The 17,701-nt window shown below is 43.1% G+C and overlaps 2 protein-coding genes and 2 non-coding genes across 4 annotated transcripts; 1 reads left to right on the top strand and 3 right to left on the bottom strand.

Annotated features, from left to right (window-relative positions):
• Positions 1–8,483: 8,483 nt before the first annotated feature.
• Positions 8,484–12,034, bottom strand: LOC128711900 (brain-specific homeobox protein-like). Its single transcript, XM_053806789.1, has 5 exons — positions 11,484–12,034; positions 10,777–11,048; positions 10,477–10,642; positions 10,243–10,376; positions 8,484–9,196 (listed from the first exon to the last, which is right to left on the bottom strand). Exons 1-5 carry the CDS (start codon positions 12,032–12,034, stop codon positions 8,484–8,486), a joined length of 1,836 nt encoding a protein of 611 aa, XP_053662764.1.
• A 3,813-nt stretch (positions 12,035–15,847) lies between these two features.
• Positions 15,848–15,919, top strand: Trnac-gca (transfer RNA cysteine (anticodon GCA)). Its single transcript has one exon. It is a non-coding gene; the product is annotated as a tRNA-Cys (tRNA).
• Positions 15,920–16,021: 102 nt separating this feature from the next.
• Positions 16,022–16,093, bottom strand: Trnaq-uug (transfer RNA glutamine (anticodon UUG)). The gene has a single exon. It is a non-coding gene; the product is annotated as a tRNA-Gln (tRNA).
• Positions 16,094–16,491: 398 nt separating this feature from the next.
• On the bottom strand, positions 16,492–17,675 carry LOC128714754 (uncharacterized). The gene is made up of 4 exons (XM_053809634.1): positions 17,499–17,675; positions 17,086–17,433; positions 16,935–17,021; positions 16,492–16,842 (listed from the first exon to the last, which is right to left on the bottom strand). The coding sequence occupies exons 1-4, from the start codon at positions 17,673–17,675 to the stop codon at positions 16,492–16,494; spliced, it is 963 nt and encodes a 320-aa protein (XP_053665609.1).
• Positions 17,676–17,701: the final 26 nt, after the last annotated feature.

Raw genomic sequence — 17,701 nt, 5'->3', positions numbered from 1 at the left:
ATTATAAAACCTAATTATGCTGTACCGTGAACTTTGATGCTTATCTGTACGCTTCCCAGATTTACCGGCCTTTGCCAACTTGTGCCACATCTGTTGTAACGACAATTAAATTTGATCACACCTTCAACATTGGAGAATCCCTTGCCCACCGTTAGTTGAATGTTGAACGAAACAATTCCTATCGTCCTTAAAATATTGCGACATTACTTTCGAGTATGGCTTTCTAGTTTTAATCACTATTGAATGAGTCAGTTGCCAACCCTAAACACACCATTCAGACCTCGCATTCCAAATTCATTCATTACAGTAATATCAAACTTGTTTGTTTAGCTTCTTCCAAAAAGGCGATACCCTCATACGAAAAAATGCTCCATAAAAATAAAAGTTGACACGATTTAAGTAATTCTGGTGAATAAGTTGCTGGTCCACTGCATCATCCAGTTCTCACTAAATCACTCGCACGAGTCAACAATTGTGAAAGGTCACTCCTTGGCGCTTTTCACGTCAACCTTACCTCGTTGTTGTACTTGGTGCGCAATTGTCCATGGTGTGACAGGTTATTATTACGTTTTGTGCCGCTTTAATCGTTGGCATCCATCCAAAATAATGAACCTGCAGCCCGGTGTTGCAGCCCTTCATGCAAACTCACCCAAAACACACAAGACCCTTAAGTAGCGCCACGTGGCCGTGTCAGAGCTCGAGCGCGAGAAGAACTCCTGTGGAAGCGGGTGTTGAAATCAAGTCGTGCAACGGAACGGAAGTGAATCAATACACACAGTTTCCTTTTTCTATGTAGACTCTGGTTACCACCACCGCTGCACGACATCCGGCCATCCCTGCCACGTGAGCCTAATTTCAATCAATTAGTCTGTTTACATGACGTTTATCGGCCGGTCGGATCGACGGGGAGAGTCCGGGGTCGAACAAGCTGCTGGTGTTGGAAGGCGGAGACTCTCCATGCTCCATGCTGCGATGCTGGGAAGTGGCCGTTTCCTTATTGCTCACCCTCGGCACTTTTCCAGCACAACCACAAAATACTCCGAAAGGATCCATGTTTCCGTCTTAAGCGCTTGAGTTCGGATCGAATTTCCTTCAGCAAAGGATCTTTCAACGCATCCAGTCTATTGCTGTTTCCATCGTTTTTTTAATGTTGCCTTTTTTCCCGGCCCATTCCTGTCCGCTTGGCTCCCTCTTTAGCTGGTTGCACGCCCTCAGCAGTGTTTCCGGTCGCGTAACCGGAGACACGCAGTACGGTGCGCTATTGTCGGTTAATTATGCGGATTATGGTGCGCTGATTTGGCGGCGCCTTTTTTTTTTGGTAAGGGCGAGCGTGTTTGGTGTTAGATGTGTGCTGATTTTCCCTTTTTATTTGTATTTTTTATACCCCTAAACCACCCGATTGGCCCGATGACGACTGGTCTCCCAGGGGGGTATGGCAAACGTATGACGTATGGTTTTTGGTCGATGGATTGTTTGGGAACTTTTTCTCTCCTTTTAATTTATCCCTTTTGTGTCTGGGATGCTCTCACGCTTTTGCATCATCCCGTTTTGGTTATTTTTATTCTGCATTATGTTGTTGATCCTCCGCTACAAATTTTAACATTTGTGAAGAACATTCATGAAACGTTGCTTTTTTGCACTCGTTTTTAAGGGATGGATTGGGAAAAGGCCACTGCAACACGTTTAGAATATTAAGAGTGTCTAATGGAACGTATTGTAGTTTTTAACCACGTGAATAGCTAAAATTAGCTTGCGCATATAGAAAGGTGACATGTAGCAGATATAGTTTCTTATTCCCTTTTTGAAGGAGGATTTTTCGTTCCCGAATATAAGACATTAAGACATTTAATAAATCATTTATACGCTATATTTTAATACTATATCTGCATTTCTAAAAGTTTTTAAATAATAATGTTAGCGCTATGCATATGCAACTCGAATTAAAGTCCCCTCAAGACCCCTACGTAATGTGACACAGTGTTTAGTGTGCTTCTGCAAAACATACGTCACAATGCCAAAGTAGACAACAGGAAATATATAAGAGACACGCACTCCTTCACATCCCTCGAACAATGTAAGGATCAAGCACCAATGCCAGAGCCTGGCTAGTCTGGAAAACGATACACATTACAAGTTGATCGAATCGAAATGGCTTTCCAAATTCAATAACAGCACTCAACAATAAGCCTCTTAATCTCGCGCTAAAGTAGAACCACCTTGTACTCTTCAAGAAGCGGCCACACTATGGACGGAGGGAAACATACGACGACGACAACAACAACAGTCAAAGATAAAGGAAGTGTGTAAAGTGGGCAGGAAAAACCAACTCGAAAAGCGACGGTGTACCTCCTTTGTTGCCGTGGCTATTTTCATGTGTACTTTTTGCCATGGCACACCTACCAGTGCTCATCATTGGAAGAGGCCAACCGGGAAGGAAAGAATATTGCTTCTTGCTCACAGGAAGCCCTTGTTTGTTGTTGTCCCTCCTACAAGGGAGAAGGAATCAATCAGGAGCTTGTTAGTGCGATTTAATGAAGAACTTAGCAGCGAAATCAACTGCTAATGGTGAAGAAATGAAGGAAAAATGTTGCGGTATAAATGAGATTATTTCAACACAAAGGCACCCGTCCGCTCCCGGGGTATCTATTGCTGGAATGTAGGAAAATGTCCGACGAGAGGTCCCTTGCCGTTGGTAATATATTGAAGCACAATGCACTGCAGTAAATGTGGCAATCAACACAAACATAGCAAATCAATCAGCGTGAGGAAAATTAATTGTTTATAATGAAATGTACGGGGGTATGTGTGTGCAGTAATTGAAGTATCATTAAAAGCGTCTAGCTTTAAATTATCTGGTCTAACATTTCGTGTAAGAACACATTTATTTACTGGTGACATTTGAGTTTATATTTTAATCTTAAGCTTAACGACAATTCCTATCACCTTTCCAAACGGTTAACATAAAAACATTAACCGATCCAGATGGTTTACGCGATAATTAAATTCAACCCTACATCAACATTGGTGTCAACGGCATCAAGTCCATAAACAGCTCATTGTTCCGCCATTATCATCCCTTTTTGTGCGCGGGGATGTAATCGGATTTACACTGCAACGCAAAACGAACAAGAAACTCAAACAAATGTTGACATTTATCGACTTTTAACAGGATCGGTGAAGGTGCCAAAAAGACAGCAGGTATCTTGTGATTATTTAAATAAGGGTAAGGGTTATGTTGCTTCTCTCATCAACCATCAAACGGGCACCGCGGGAGTAAAAAGCAATAACCGACGGATAATGCCCAACTAGTGCTCGGAATGGGGAAAAAAAAGGAATTGAGTCCATATTGCGATTGGCCGTCGGTTACTTTGGTAACTTGCACAGTTAGAAGAGAAAAGATTGAATCGATCAATGGGACCCTCTTGAGCAAAGGGAGTTGCGATTGTGTTGATGAAGCGCCAACCAGTCAAGAGGATGGTGTAAGAACTGGTAAAAGTCGAGTGTGTTTGAAGTTGTTGCCATGACATACGTTGGTACCTGTTTTTGTCATAATTCAGGCATAGCAGGTGAGCGGTCTATGATGAAATTATTCTCTTAATTAATTAGCTCTAACATCATTAATCTTGCAACTTAACTGATGCCGTGACCAGGATCAAATCGTGAACATTAATTGTTGAGTGTTTAGTCTTCCTTTAGCATGTTTGCGTGCTCTCGTATTTAAAATGTCATCCACAATACTCTATGGATTGTACTAAACAAGACAGATTTTTGGGGTGAAATTTTCATGAAACGCGATACTTCCGACCAGTAATGATAGTATTCAGTTCAGAATTACGAAAATAAATTCTAAGAAAAGAAATGAAGGAGATATCCACAAATTGGTTCTTCTCTTAATGGGATACATTTATCGCCAGAGCGGGTAATGGAAATTCAAAGTACAGACAAAATGAGATAAGACATCCTTTGAAAAAGATGTGATGTGCAGAACTTATGTGCTGTACGATTTGAAAAGTGAATTTTGCATACTTGCAGGCGTTACTAATACCAAACATTAGCTAAAATCCAGTGTAATAATATACTACGTTAAGCAATGTACATTATTTTAATTATTACTTTTCATCGTTTTCCTAATGAAAGTACAGCATTCTCTCATCAATGGTGTGATTTTATCGTGATTTTCCTCATCTGATCCTCATCTCAATAACCGATCACTGCGACACGCAATGCCTACCCATTACACTTCAGCGATTGGGAATGCTAAATGTCTGTTTGCGCTGTATCTGGTGTGTGTGTGTATGTACCCAACGGCCTCAATCCATTTGCTACAAAGCTACTCACTGCCTCAAAAATCCCCACTGCCGCTGACAAAACGCTTAATTACGCCTTCATTGATCGTATCTAAATTTAATAACAATATTTACATGTGCACCCGTTTCCGGTCCATTGGCCCCGACGTAGAGCATCCCTTAATTCCCTGCCGCCTGTACCGTGCACTTTACTAACGTTGATCCCAGTGATTTTTCGGCTCGCGCCAAAAAGTCAACGCGCAAAAGGGTCGGGCCCGGAACATACCACCCTACCTTCGGTGCGATTCGCTGCAATAAATCCAATCAATTTTTCGCTTTATTCGGTGGCATTTTCCGTGCTTGATCTATGTTTGGGGAGATTTTTTTTTCTATATGCTGAATGAAGTCTGCTTCCAGTCTTTTTTTTTTTATTCGAAAATGTGTCTGAAGTGGAGTGCTATCTAAATTGTCAATCTTAGCACAGAGGATGGGAAATAATGTTTTATTTTTCATGTTTGCATGGAACGTTCGAGTTCGAAGGGATGATGGCTACACATTAAGTGTTTTATTTTTTAAAGGTTGCTCGCTAATGGTTAAAATGGCAAAAATGTCCAGCATCTATTTTTAAAAGACTTGTTACGTAAAGTTAAGTAAGTTGTCACGAAAAAAAAGGTTAATTTCATTTGCTCCTTTTTAAATTCAATCAATAACTTTTATTAAAACCATCTGTAACGCCTTCCGTAACGCTCGTGATGTTATCAAACTAATTGTCCTCACTGCACCGCACGTGCCATTTCAATCCTTCATCGAAAGAAAATTCATTCCAGGTACTGCTTTTTCAAACCTTTTTCCAACGCAATTTCCGCAGCAATCTCTGCTGATCATTGCTAGGAGATAACCATTATGCAACTGTTTTGTTATTATTCTCCCCTTTCACCTAGGTACGAACGGTTCAGAAGCAATAATTATGCTGTGACGGTTATTTTGTTTGATCTCCTCACCTTCACTCACAACCCTCGACACGTTGACATTTCCGGGTGATCATAATGGAGCATCCGTTTCTTGCTACTCTTAACAGAGAGTCATTGAATTTCCTTTTCCTGTGCCGTTTTATCTACTGATTGGTGTGGAAAACATTGTGAACAGGTTAAACAGTTCTTGCACGAAGTGTTCGGTTTTGTTCAGGATATAAATCATGCAATAACTGCAATATTTACTGCACTGTCCCGATTTTGAAGCGATAAATGCAGTGAAGCGGAAATGTAAGGACAATGCTGTGAACTTATGAAGAATGTATGTAGTCCACTGGAAGATGAGTGTTTATGGCCTTAAACAGCTGCTTAAAAGCAATGTCAACGGCACCGTCTTTATAATGATGATGAGGATGTTGGCAAAGGGATTTGTGAGTCCAACGGCACTTGAGAGATATCAGAACAACACCTACTGTAGTACTGGTGTTTTGTGGTCATTAAGAAGGGTTAAGGAAGGTAAGACATTGAACTATTACTAACCTGAGAATTCTCTTTTTAAGTATCAAGGCGATAAGTTCTGCGTCTGACCTATAACGGCACTGCTTCTGCTAAATCATTTCTCATCATCCAACTGGGTCAATTTCCAGCCCAAGCCTTTACTCTGCACCATTACCTTAGAATTAATGCCATGCGGTAATGAGAAGATGCGGGTACATCTCCTGCCTCACTACGCTACGTGCTTCCACGGTTCTTTTCACCAAGGATGTCACCAGAGTGTCACCAAGTCGGCACGGAAATTGTGTTTGCGAAAAAACAACCGGGCGCTTCACTTCGCGCCAACAGCACGCAAACGTGCTCCGTACCGATGGGAACCTTTTGCTGCTAATTAGTTACTTAAAGACTTTCTGACGCTATCCGGCCGGAGTGCTGTGCACAGTACGTGCTGGGAACGAAAAGCTTGTTGGCAACGGTGAAGTGAAATTATGGGAAACGGTTGCGGTTGATGAGTGTGATATCGTTTCAATTGGTGATTGGAAATATTCTCACGGTTATACTTTACCCGAAAAGGAGGATGAGGATCTTCTCAAAAATATCCATTTCATTCGAACGTATTGAGGTGTTTTACATTAAACATTTCAAATACATAAATCTGCCCGTGCAATCAAAGCATCTCCAACCCGTCCACATTACCGTTGTGTTTGTTTTGGTCACGTCAAGTTCTAACCTTCCTTCCATGGTAAGCTCACTGTCATTAAGCTCATCAAATGAATCTCACTTGCCGGAAAGTGACTTCGCAGCTGCGTTGCCGAATGTCCGAACAAGTTAACGCCGAAGCGCCATATTGCAGAAGGCCATATTCAGATCCTCAAAACAAATCAAGGATCATCAGGTCCTCAAACCTGCCACGACTGCTTGTGTACACTTTTGAAGAAACATACAGCCATCTGTTGTGTTGAGATAAAACAATACACCTAGTTGTTGATCTTGTCGTTGAGCTCCAAGATCTGCATACTTAAAAAAGAAAATGTCCCTCCACTGTACATGTATGTAATCAGTCTGGAAGAACTTTTTCACTCATATTTTGTGTTCATTTTATACTAAACTTGTTAAGAGGACTGAGTCTTTTTCGTACAAGGTCTATAATTCAAAAAGCAGATTACATCTTCCTCCATATATCCTGACGTAGTCCAGGGCATTTGACGAGAATGCGGACTCGTATGAGTGGAGATCTCAATAGAGTTGAACTCAGACCGAATCGTTTTGTTGAGTCGTGCATCACCTGGCTAGCCCTTTGACTATCGAAACAATTCTTTCTGTAAATGTTCTAACCGCGATTGAAAACTTCCAATTAGCGTACTCCCTAACAGCAATCAAATTCATTCCACGACCAAATTCTCATCTGATCGAGTGTTAATCCTTCTTCTCATTCTCACCAGTACGATTGTGAATGTACTCCTGCCACAGCGCACAGTCAGAATGTTTAATAATGCGCTCAATCAGGAGATGATTTGTGGCGGAGGGTCGTAAATGAATTATCCTTCCTCCCTTCTGTTCCGATCGGTCACACCGAACCTAACCCACGGTGGCAACGTCAAGAATCAAAGCCACACGACGATATGTACACATGATGCTTGACCCAAACGATGGGCAAACTCAAGCAAACAGGGTAGAGAAAATACCAAACAAACGTCCATCACACTGCACTTGGCTCGGCCGCATCCACGTAGCATGCCATATCTTCATCAAATATAATTGGAACTAATGAGCGCGCGCGCTTCCCGACTATATGCTTGTCCCGATGTGCAGAGTGCAGAGGGCCACGGCGGCACAATCTTGCTTCTGGCCGTAATGCGTGCTGAAGGAGAAAACTACGCGATGACAAACCGCGTCGGTGCCCATTCCTCTCCCGTGCGAATGCGCATGTCCCCTAGAGAGGGTGGAAAAGGGTGGGGGTAACGGGGGAAGCCTGGAGCACGGGGGAGATTGTAGATTATCATCGCATTTTTCCGGCATTCATTTTTCTTGACGACGGTTTATGTACACAGCGTTTGTAGATTGCATTATGTACTAATCGTAGCTCCGCCCCGGGACTCCCGGGCACGGAATTTCTCGAATGCGAGATTATTGGATGTAATCGACCCACTTTTTAGCTATTCGATCGTAATTAAAGAGATTGAAATAATTGTTCATGCGGAGCTAGATGGATTGATCCGTGGTTCTATCCGTTTTTTTTATTAAAACAATCATAATTTACAGCTTTTTAAAGTGATTTTTATTCCAGTTTTATATTGTCGTTTGTGTCGACAACAGTAAGGTTTTGCACACTTCTTGACTAGAAATTGTTGTTTTATCTTCCCACCTTGCTTTCCCATACTCGATTACAGCACTAGCCCTTGTTCGTTAGCTGAAATGCTTCATGTCTATTGTTGTTTCTGTTTAATTGATGGTTTTTTGAAGAAGTGATTTAAAGAAAATTACATCAATCAAGGGATGATAGAACTGGAACTGGATTGTGCTACTGATTCGCTTCAGGACATTGTACAACACTTGCTTCCCATACATCAATACACAACCGCTATAGTTTTCCCTCTATGTACTCTAGCGTTCCTTTAGCTAAGGGACATTTCTCTTACCTATTGAGTTCGCGGAATACTATGTACATGATATTTGCTGGGCCGTTTTGAAGTCACCAATTGACAAAATGTCCAACTCGCGCACCAAGCCTTTACGTAAGATAGCCTTGATCGTCGCCGACAATGTCTACGTCACTGCAGTCAGAATCACTGTCGTTCATCAGCTCATTTTCATCCTCACTCGTGGGTGGGGTGCGGTGGGTGGGTGGAGGACCGAGGTGTGTCAGGTGGTGTGTCGCCAGGAGGTGATGAGATCCAGCTTGATGCTGCTGCTGCTGGTGATGGTGGTGAGGATGATGATGATGATGCTGCTGCTGATGGGGATGTGGATGATGATTAGGATGAAACGGATGATGAATCGATCCGCCCGGTCCCCCATTGCTGATGGAAGCTGCTGCGGCCGCTGCTGCTGCCGCTGCCGCCGCTGCAGCAGCTGCCGAACGTTTCACTAAGCTAAAGGATGAATGCATCGATCCACTGCCGGTCAAGGGCTTTAGTACACCGGCACTCGTGCAGGTCGAGGACGAAGAGGCAGACGAGCAGGCGGACGAGCTTGGTGGAGGTTTGGTACCGAGTGACACTCCACCCGTGGAAGTCTTGCCATTGCTGTAGGCGGTAAAGCCACCTTTCTCACCGGTAGCGGACGATGCTGATGATCCGGACGAGGAAGACGACGATGTTGAAGTGGACGAGCCAGAAGAGGACGCTTGTGGTGGTCCATGTAGGCGGCTCGAGGTGGAGGAGGACGAGGATGAGTTGGTATTTCCACCGGCGCTGGACCCAGTGCCATTCGATCCATTGGTGTCTGTGCGGGAGAAATCAATCGGATATGAGTTTGGTAATTTGTGATATATTTATTGGAAATTATGTAAACCGCCTAAAATCACGCAATCCGCGCGACAAAACTGCCATATCATACAATATTTCATCAAGCGAATACATTGCAGATGGGGAGAATTTTCTTTCAATTCATCCTCCATTTTCATCTCAAGCTCAGTGGATTCTACCGTGTCTGCTATATTGAATACCAGCGCATTGTCCTTTCGCTGTGTACTATCATACTGCGTCGGAGGTATATAATAGACACACAGTCCCTCACAGCCACAAGTCACACCTCACAGCACAATAGCTCTCGACATGAAAGAACACAACACCGGAAACTATTGTTCGTGACTATCTCGAGTCACCAATTCAAGTGTCTCCTTCATGTCTCCAAACTTCCCCCAGTAGAGAATTCCGCCCATTTTCGTCCCCATGGACGGAATTTTCATCATTGCATTCGCTGGCAAATATGAAGCAAAATGAATTCAAAAAACAGAAACAGATTTTCAGAAAAGGCTCTTTGGCGTCGTAACCCTAATTTTGTCAAGATGGACACAACACCGGACACTTTGAACATAAAACTTCTTAAAAGGGTTTTAAACCCCTCTGGTGGGATGGAGTGCCCATAACTAACCATCACTATGGCCGACGTGTCTGCTACGCTGGGAGGAGAATTTCTTTAGAACTCTATGCACGACGGTAATTGAGTTTGATTGCGTGTACCCTTTTCTTCGAAATCGAATAGGCCATCACAATTTTCTTGAGGACACCCTCTTGTATGTTTACTAATGCAAGCCTCCAAGAAACTTTGACCGAAAGAAAGTTTTCTTCCCAACAGCGAAAGAAAAGCTCTTTTAAAAGATATTTTCCAACTCCACTTTTCTGGAACTTTTGCGCCGGTCTTGCCGGAACCTGCTGACCAACGGTTCGGAAATTGGTTCGACTCTTTCGCCAATTAACTCGATTAGAAGTTGGTTCGGTCCGTTTGGCCGTGCGGGACGTGATGAGAATTTGGGGACTATAACCTACCGGCAGCGTTGACCTCACGTCGACGAAGTTGCTTCTTGTGCTTCATGCGCCGATTCTGGAACCAGGTCTTCACTTGCGTTTCACTCAACCCAAGCGCTGACGCCAGTTCGACACGTTCCGGTGTTGATAAGTAGCTGTCATTACGGTACAGAAAGAACTATTGTTAAAAACCCACCAACATAACACAGAAAGTTTGCCATTAACTTCATTATCGTCATCATAGATCGCCATTACCGTTGTGCTTCGAAGCGCTTCTCCAGTCCTGTCAGTTGCGGGTCACTGAACACGGTGCGAGCTTTCCGGCGTCGGCAATGTCGCAGCGCACTCATACCCATTCCGAGACCGAGGGCAATATCGGGACATCCGGCACCGGGGAATAGGGGTGAACTGGCGAAAATTCCTGTCCAATACACAAAAACACATGAACTGTTCACAATGACCCAACTTTTTGGGGAAAACCTCAAATTTAATTATCGGCAAAAAAAAAACAAATCATCTTCCACTTGTGATGGCCGATCGGAGGCAATAACTTACCTTGCGAAAGGAAGTATGGGTCGACTGTTTTGTACCCACTGGCCGACGGTGCCAGATAGGCGCCGAGTGCCATCTGCAGATAGCCCGGATCACTGTACGGGTTGGCCGTGTACATGACGCCGGCCGACGGTCCACTGGTAAATTGAACAGGCCCAGAACTGCTCACGGGTGGAGCAGGCGGCGGTGGTGGTGGTTGCTGAGGACGTGGAGCTGATGTGGCCGAAGGTTGTGGATGTGGTGTACTGGGGTCCAAGTTTAATTTACTACCAAATCTAAGAAACCAAACCAATATTTAGCAATGATAATTAAATTGAAGTTTCATTATAATTGAGTTGAGTTTTCTAGGACAATTCTATTGAAATGAAACTCCTTCGTGATTAAGAATACCAATTAAGAAGCAATCCAGGAGCAACGAATAAATGTGTTATACCCATCGTGGCATTGCAATTATTTTTCACTGTTATTGAATTCCTGAAGATATGCAACGAAGTTCATAAGTTGCCCAAAGTTCTGTCATATTAGTGCGCCTACGAATATTGATTGCATAGTTGTAGGCGCAGTATCGTTGATACATTTCGACCGATATACACCATATTTATCTGCATTTCAGCACTTTAATTCTACGCATGCACCTAGCTATATTTGTTATTTTCCTAATATTATTATTTACTCCCCTCATCTCTTTAAATATACATTTTTAAACTCACCTTTCGGAGTGCAGCACCATCTTGCGATATTCGTCTTCTCCCCCTTTAACCAATCCATTCCCATCATGGCCACTTCTTCCACGCACACAAACCTCACCAGTTTTAGTATTATTTCCACCGTTCCCATTCACAGCACCGTTGTTACTATTACCACTCACAAGTCCGCGTTCGGACGCACTCAAGTCACACGAACTTTTGCTACGGCTGTTCGACCCATTGTGCGTTGGAACAGTTGCCACTTCCGGCGTTTCTTCACTATCCGACTCTTCCAGGTCCGATTCCACCGGATGGTCACTGGGCGATGGAATCGCTCTCACACTGACCGCCTGTTCACGGGCAGGATGTCCAACACTTGCCCCACCGTTTTGGAACAGTATGTCCTCGATCGAGAACGGTGTCTTGACGGCAATGGCTGTGGCCGATGGTGATTTGCACCGAGCTACAATTACCGCCGGTAGTTGGTCCTTTGTGGTGTAACCTGGTCTGGTACCACTGGCATGAAGATGTGCCTGTACGGACGATGCCATGCCACGCTGATCGGTCGTGCACATTGAATTGGACAGAACCGCACACTACAGTGAATTACAACACACGGCGGAAATGGATCATCCACCACAATATCCACGCGATATCTTCATAACACACGCGTGGCCACGAACCTTTCCCGCGGACGGGCGACAAGCTACTGCAAGACTTCCAATCACGACAGTCACTGTATTACCCCGAACTACTTGCAAATCCTTGATAGATGTGATTTGTGCATCCTTTTGCAACCGTATCCCGCCGACAACTGACTGGCGAGTGGTTGATTCGCGTCACCCTACTGGTAAAACGGCCATATACCGGAAGAAGCCATTATATACAACGACCATCAGAAGGGAAGCAAATCCTTTTGGACTGCCGCTCTCGGAGCTCTCTCCCTTACCAAACGGGATGTGATTGACGATCCTTAAATGGAACCGTAATGCACCCATACACACACACACACATACGCACACACAAAGGCACGTGCGTATTCGTGGAAGTTGTTGCAAGGACGAGGTGCAGAAGGGGAAGACGAACTTTCCTTCCATTTTACATGCTTTTGCTAATGAACCGTCTCCATCGCTCTGCTGCTCCGGGAGAATCATTTTCCATCGTTTGACGAACAAATTGTCTGTTAAATTGTGGCAAAATTATGTTTTATCAGTCCCGCTTAGGAAATTGCACCCATCTCGTTCTGCCCTCTGCCGGGGGGTGTTGGAACTATCTGATGCGTTGACAGCTGGAATAGTGGTAGTAGTATATAAAGTAAGCGTTCCTCTATTCTGGTCGCTAATGGAGACGACCAATACAAAATGGCGGAGACGGGAAAACGCATTAGATGTTACCACTGCTCCTTCCTCTTCCTGTTGCCATCCTTAACGTGAGCAACTAAACAAGAATATCAACAATAACGGGTCGCTGTTACATCGTGCTTATTTGCCAATTAGCGGGACCCTGTCGGTTGGTGCAAAGTTTGCCTGCCGATCGATGGTCGCAAAAGCACAGGACACGCGGGAAGAGAGTGAATTTTAATGAAATTTACCGTGGATGTAAAATGCAACCACCTAGCAACGTTGGAATGCCATAATGTTACCATGACCACACACGTTTAGCCAAGCCTGCTGGGCTTTTGCACGGTGGAGTCGCAGTTACCTTACCGGTGAGGAGGTATTATTAGCGCAATTTGGCGGAGATTACTGTCATCCTGATTATGGTTGCGGTATTTTATCATACGCCACAGGGTGGAAAACCATGAGAGCCTGAAGGCTTGATTTTGTAACGGAATTAATTACATATTATTATAATCAACCGTTTGTTCCCTTTCGCCGGACACCGAGCCGTTGAGTGGGATGATTTTTGCATTTTACACACCACTTGCAGCCCGTGAAAAATGTGATGTCGTGTGCATTTTTGAAGCGTTTTGATATGGCTCGCGCGTGCCCTTGTGTTGTGATGATGGTGGGAAAATTAAATCGCTGATGAGTTGTGGCTTAGTGCTGGCAACCGTTGTAACATCGACGACCGAGTTAGTGCTGTAATACAATGTAATGAGGATGCATTTGGGAAGTATTGCTTCATTTATTACTCGTTTGATAATAAACAGCAGATCTAGTTCATTACGCACCCGTTGAATAAAAGTATCTTAAGCTTGAAGAATATATCTTCCTAAAGGTGTTTTATGAAATAAGAGGGTTCAGGATCTATCTTTAGTGACACAATTAACTGATCAAATCAAGTTACAGCTAGATGTTTGCTGCATTCTCTAATCGCCCCTTGGAGTATGCAATACAAATACAAAATATAGTTTTTAATCTTCAAAATTTCGACGTCGAGTTAGAATGCTTTTGAGGCACCAGATACACCCGAAACACATTGTCATAATTACATAATGTCTTAGTCTATGCAATCATGTTTTCTTGCTTACGCGCTGTAAAAAAAATCAGATAACAGCATACTTTCAGATGTATAAATTATCTAACGATGAGTATAAAACTTAAACTATTATAAATTGATACAGTGTGGTTGCTTTGAAATGCATTATAATAATGTCCACCCAACCTTGATCAACACACATTCAACAGCCCCGTGGCAACAGCACTGCACAGGATGGATGACTTGGAAATTGAAATATGTAATTGCAATTCCACGCTTCTATCCCTCCTCCTCCCGCTGACGCCCCGGGGAGTCGTGCATCATAATTATGCATCAATTAGCGGTTCAACAATTTATTGAATGTTGCCGCTGTCGGAGCATACAACATCCGTTGCATATTCTCGTGGCTGTGAGGTTCGCTCGCAATGCAACGCATTTTGTGGTTATGGTTTTGGCCCATACCAACCAACTCCAACTGAATATTGCGTAATGTTTTACTTTCATCTTTGAGTTTTACTTGCAGTTGAGTAAAACCCAAACCTTTAAACTCCAAACCGAAAATGTCTGCTGTGGGGGAGATGTTGTTAAATATAATCCGTAATATGCTATAGACCGCAAGGTCTTTTAATCTGGTACGGTAATTCGTTTTCGCGTTAACTCTACGCAAATGTTTCCAACTTTCAGCAACCTCAGCCCAGAGGCACCACGAACCAAATAGCGTCAGTTTGCCCGTGTCTCTTCAATCGATTACGCAGTGACTCATGCTGGCTGCAAATTATCTGTTTATCAAAGCACTTTCCTCCTCCTCTACCAGTACTCACCTCAGGGCCTTCGCGTTCCGGTGTGCTCATTTATTAACTTCCGGTTTGGAGCTGTCGCTGCTTCACATCCTGTTCCAATTTTTCCGTAATGTAAAAAGCTTCTGGTGATTGACTGTTGTGAGCAAATAACCATAATACATGGGGGAAAACGGCACGAAAGCGTCCTGTGCTAAGAGGAGAAGCTTTCCCTTTCCCCACTGCTTCTTCACCACTACATCCCGGCTAATGGCACAAAAACGAGGCAAGATGAAAACCGTAATGTTTCATTTTCACATTAAACCCAACCAAACGTGAAAATGCACCTTATGTACCAGCGGTCCCCTGCGACAAGAGCTGTACTGGAGCGGGAAGAATAGGCAACGAACCCGCTTCTGCGCCTTGGAACGTGGCCATTTCGAGCTATGTATATCGATGCTTCTGAAGGAACGCAGGCATGGGCGGTTCACTATGGTGCGACTGGTCAAATTGAGTTTATTCCTAACTGCACTTCGGTCGAATGCAAACCAATGCTTCTGCACTGCATTGAGTTGACAATTTCCTCCGTTCTGTACGAAAGCCAAATGTAAAACAAACCAACAAACCATTTCTGTTGTTCTCTTTTCTTAAACTTTCCCCCTTTCATTGATTTTTTCGAAAACAATTGGCTGAAAAAAGTCCTTTTTTATCCTTTATGGCAAATATGTCAACATAATTTTTATGAGTTTTTGATGTAAAGCTTAGATATCTATGCTTTCCGTACTTCAACAGTTATGCATACAAAAGATGCATAATAAAGAATTCGTCCTTTCTTCGATTTTTCGATAAGCTCCTCCTACTTTTTATTAATGCACACACTCACACATACTGCACTCTGCTGCTTGAAGGACATAACAATGGACAGTATTTCCACAAGAACAAAACAAACCTCCTAATTTTTATCGAAATAATGATTAGATTCACAAAACAAAAGAATGTAGAATGAATTAATGCAAGCAAAAGACTTCCTATGTTATATTTACTGAAATGTAAGTTTATTTATTTTGTAATTTAATCATCATGCAGGATATCTATAAAAGGACATCGTTAGCTATTCGACTGGCAAGTCACTGGAAGGGTAGATCCGAGCATGCGTTTCTTATGTGCGTGTAACTGGCCCTTCTACCGTGTGGGGGTATAGCTCAGTGGTAGAGCATTCGACTGCAGATCGAGAGGTCCCCGGTTCAAACCCGGGTGCCCCCTCGCCTGATGCTTTTTTGTCGACTTTTTCCAGTTCATCACAGTCTCGTGCCAACTGTGAGCTTTAAAGCTTGCAAAAGTGTGTCACTCATCGAACAAAAAGCGAGGTTCCACCGAGATTTGAACTCGGATCGCAGGATTCAAAGTCCTGAGTGCTAACCGTTACACCATGGAACCGTTCGCCCTTGCTCTCACCAATACACATATAGAAACTAACACACCTTTACCATCGCTGTACTTCTCCAGTCAAGACTTGTTTTATTGGCAATATCTTCCATTTCATTGTTGCAGCTTAACGAGTCTACCCTGGTTGATTTAAGCTATTGTTAATTTAAAAAATTATCTAACTGATAAAAGGTATATTAATTAGCCGGATTACAATTTTTAACTTTGTCTGAAGGGTTTGTAATTTGGCCCAATTGTAATGAAACTTGTAAAAGACGGTTCAATTTTAGTCAAACCAAACTTCCATGTCTTACGCAAAAAAACATAATCTATTCCTCATCGTAGGCATTGTTTGAAATTAGTAAACAATTATGATTACAAAAACTTTGAATGCCATACTGGTCAGTACATTATTCGCGCTCGAACGTACCAACTCGTACTATCAGCATGGAATGTTCGGTTAAATTTTCCAACTTCCCATTAAACAGTATGTCTGAGATAAGCTTCTGAGCTATGGCCCTTTGCCGCGGCAGTAGACTTTCAATTTCCAGCGCAATATGAGTCGCATATGCTGCTGCTTTCGTCGGTAGATGCTTCATGTCAAATGGGACCGAATTCTTCGCATAGCCAGCGTCGATGGTCTCGGCAGTCTTGATAGGATCGATGATTTGTCCTATAACCGTTTCTTCCAGAATCTCCCCCATATCATACTCCTGTTCGGAGTCGTTCTGCTCCAAGGATCGTTGATCATAGCGGCGTGCCTGTGGAATAGGAAATCAAAACAAAAGTATATGTGTGTGTTATGGGTTCGGTGACAAAATACACGGTGACAAAAACGGGACCCATTATTTACCCTTTCTGGCTGGAATCTGGTGTTTCTCTCAATCTGCTCATGCTGTTCCTCATCATTACGTTTGGGCTGTGGATTCAAATCGATTATCTGGAAGGTGAGAAACGTTTATCGTGTATGCTTTAGCATAACGCCTATCCACTAGTTTACTTACTTCCAGTTTAATCGGTTCACTTAATCCTGCGTTTTTTACGGATTGCAATTCGATAAGCCCATTATTCCTACTACCTTCAAACTCTCCATCCAATTCGTTCACCGACATTAGTCCATCAACGCTATTCGGTACACCATCATCTTGGTACAATTTTTCATAGTCCTGGTTGGGAGCTTCGGTTAAGTTGTCGTTTTCCAACCATACATTGGGATGTTGGATTCGCACATGTCTTGCCAAGCTGGACGTTGTATATTGATAGCTGATCGATCGATCACAGTACCTGCATCTACCCCGTTTTCCTTGTTCCTTGATGAAATGGATCCATATTTTGTTGCCCAGCGTGTTTATCTACAAGAAGAAACAAACCATGAAGTTCTTTTTTCAATTCTATTCAACACAACAATTACAATTACCTGTTGCGGTGCTACTTGCTCTTGTATGTGAGGATGTTTTCGCAGAATATGTCTTCGCAAATTTGTGAACGTTGATTTTGCCAACGACATTATCTGTCCACAAATTAAACATTTCGCTTTCGTACCGTTTGGATCTTTTTTGTAGCAATTCCACAAAGTTGACCGTTGTCCTGGCATACCTTCAAAGACGACAAAGTGTTTGT

Source organism: Anopheles marshallii, chromosome 3 (assembly GCF_943734725.1).
Source record: "Anopheles marshallii chromosome 3, idAnoMarsDA_429_01, whole genome shotgun sequence".
Lineage (NCBI taxonomy): Eukaryota > Metazoa > Arthropoda > Insecta > Diptera > Culicidae > Anopheles > Anopheles marshallii.
The sequence above is the reverse complement of the archived record's forward strand: the minus strand, read 5'-3'. Positions and strand labels throughout refer to the sequence as shown.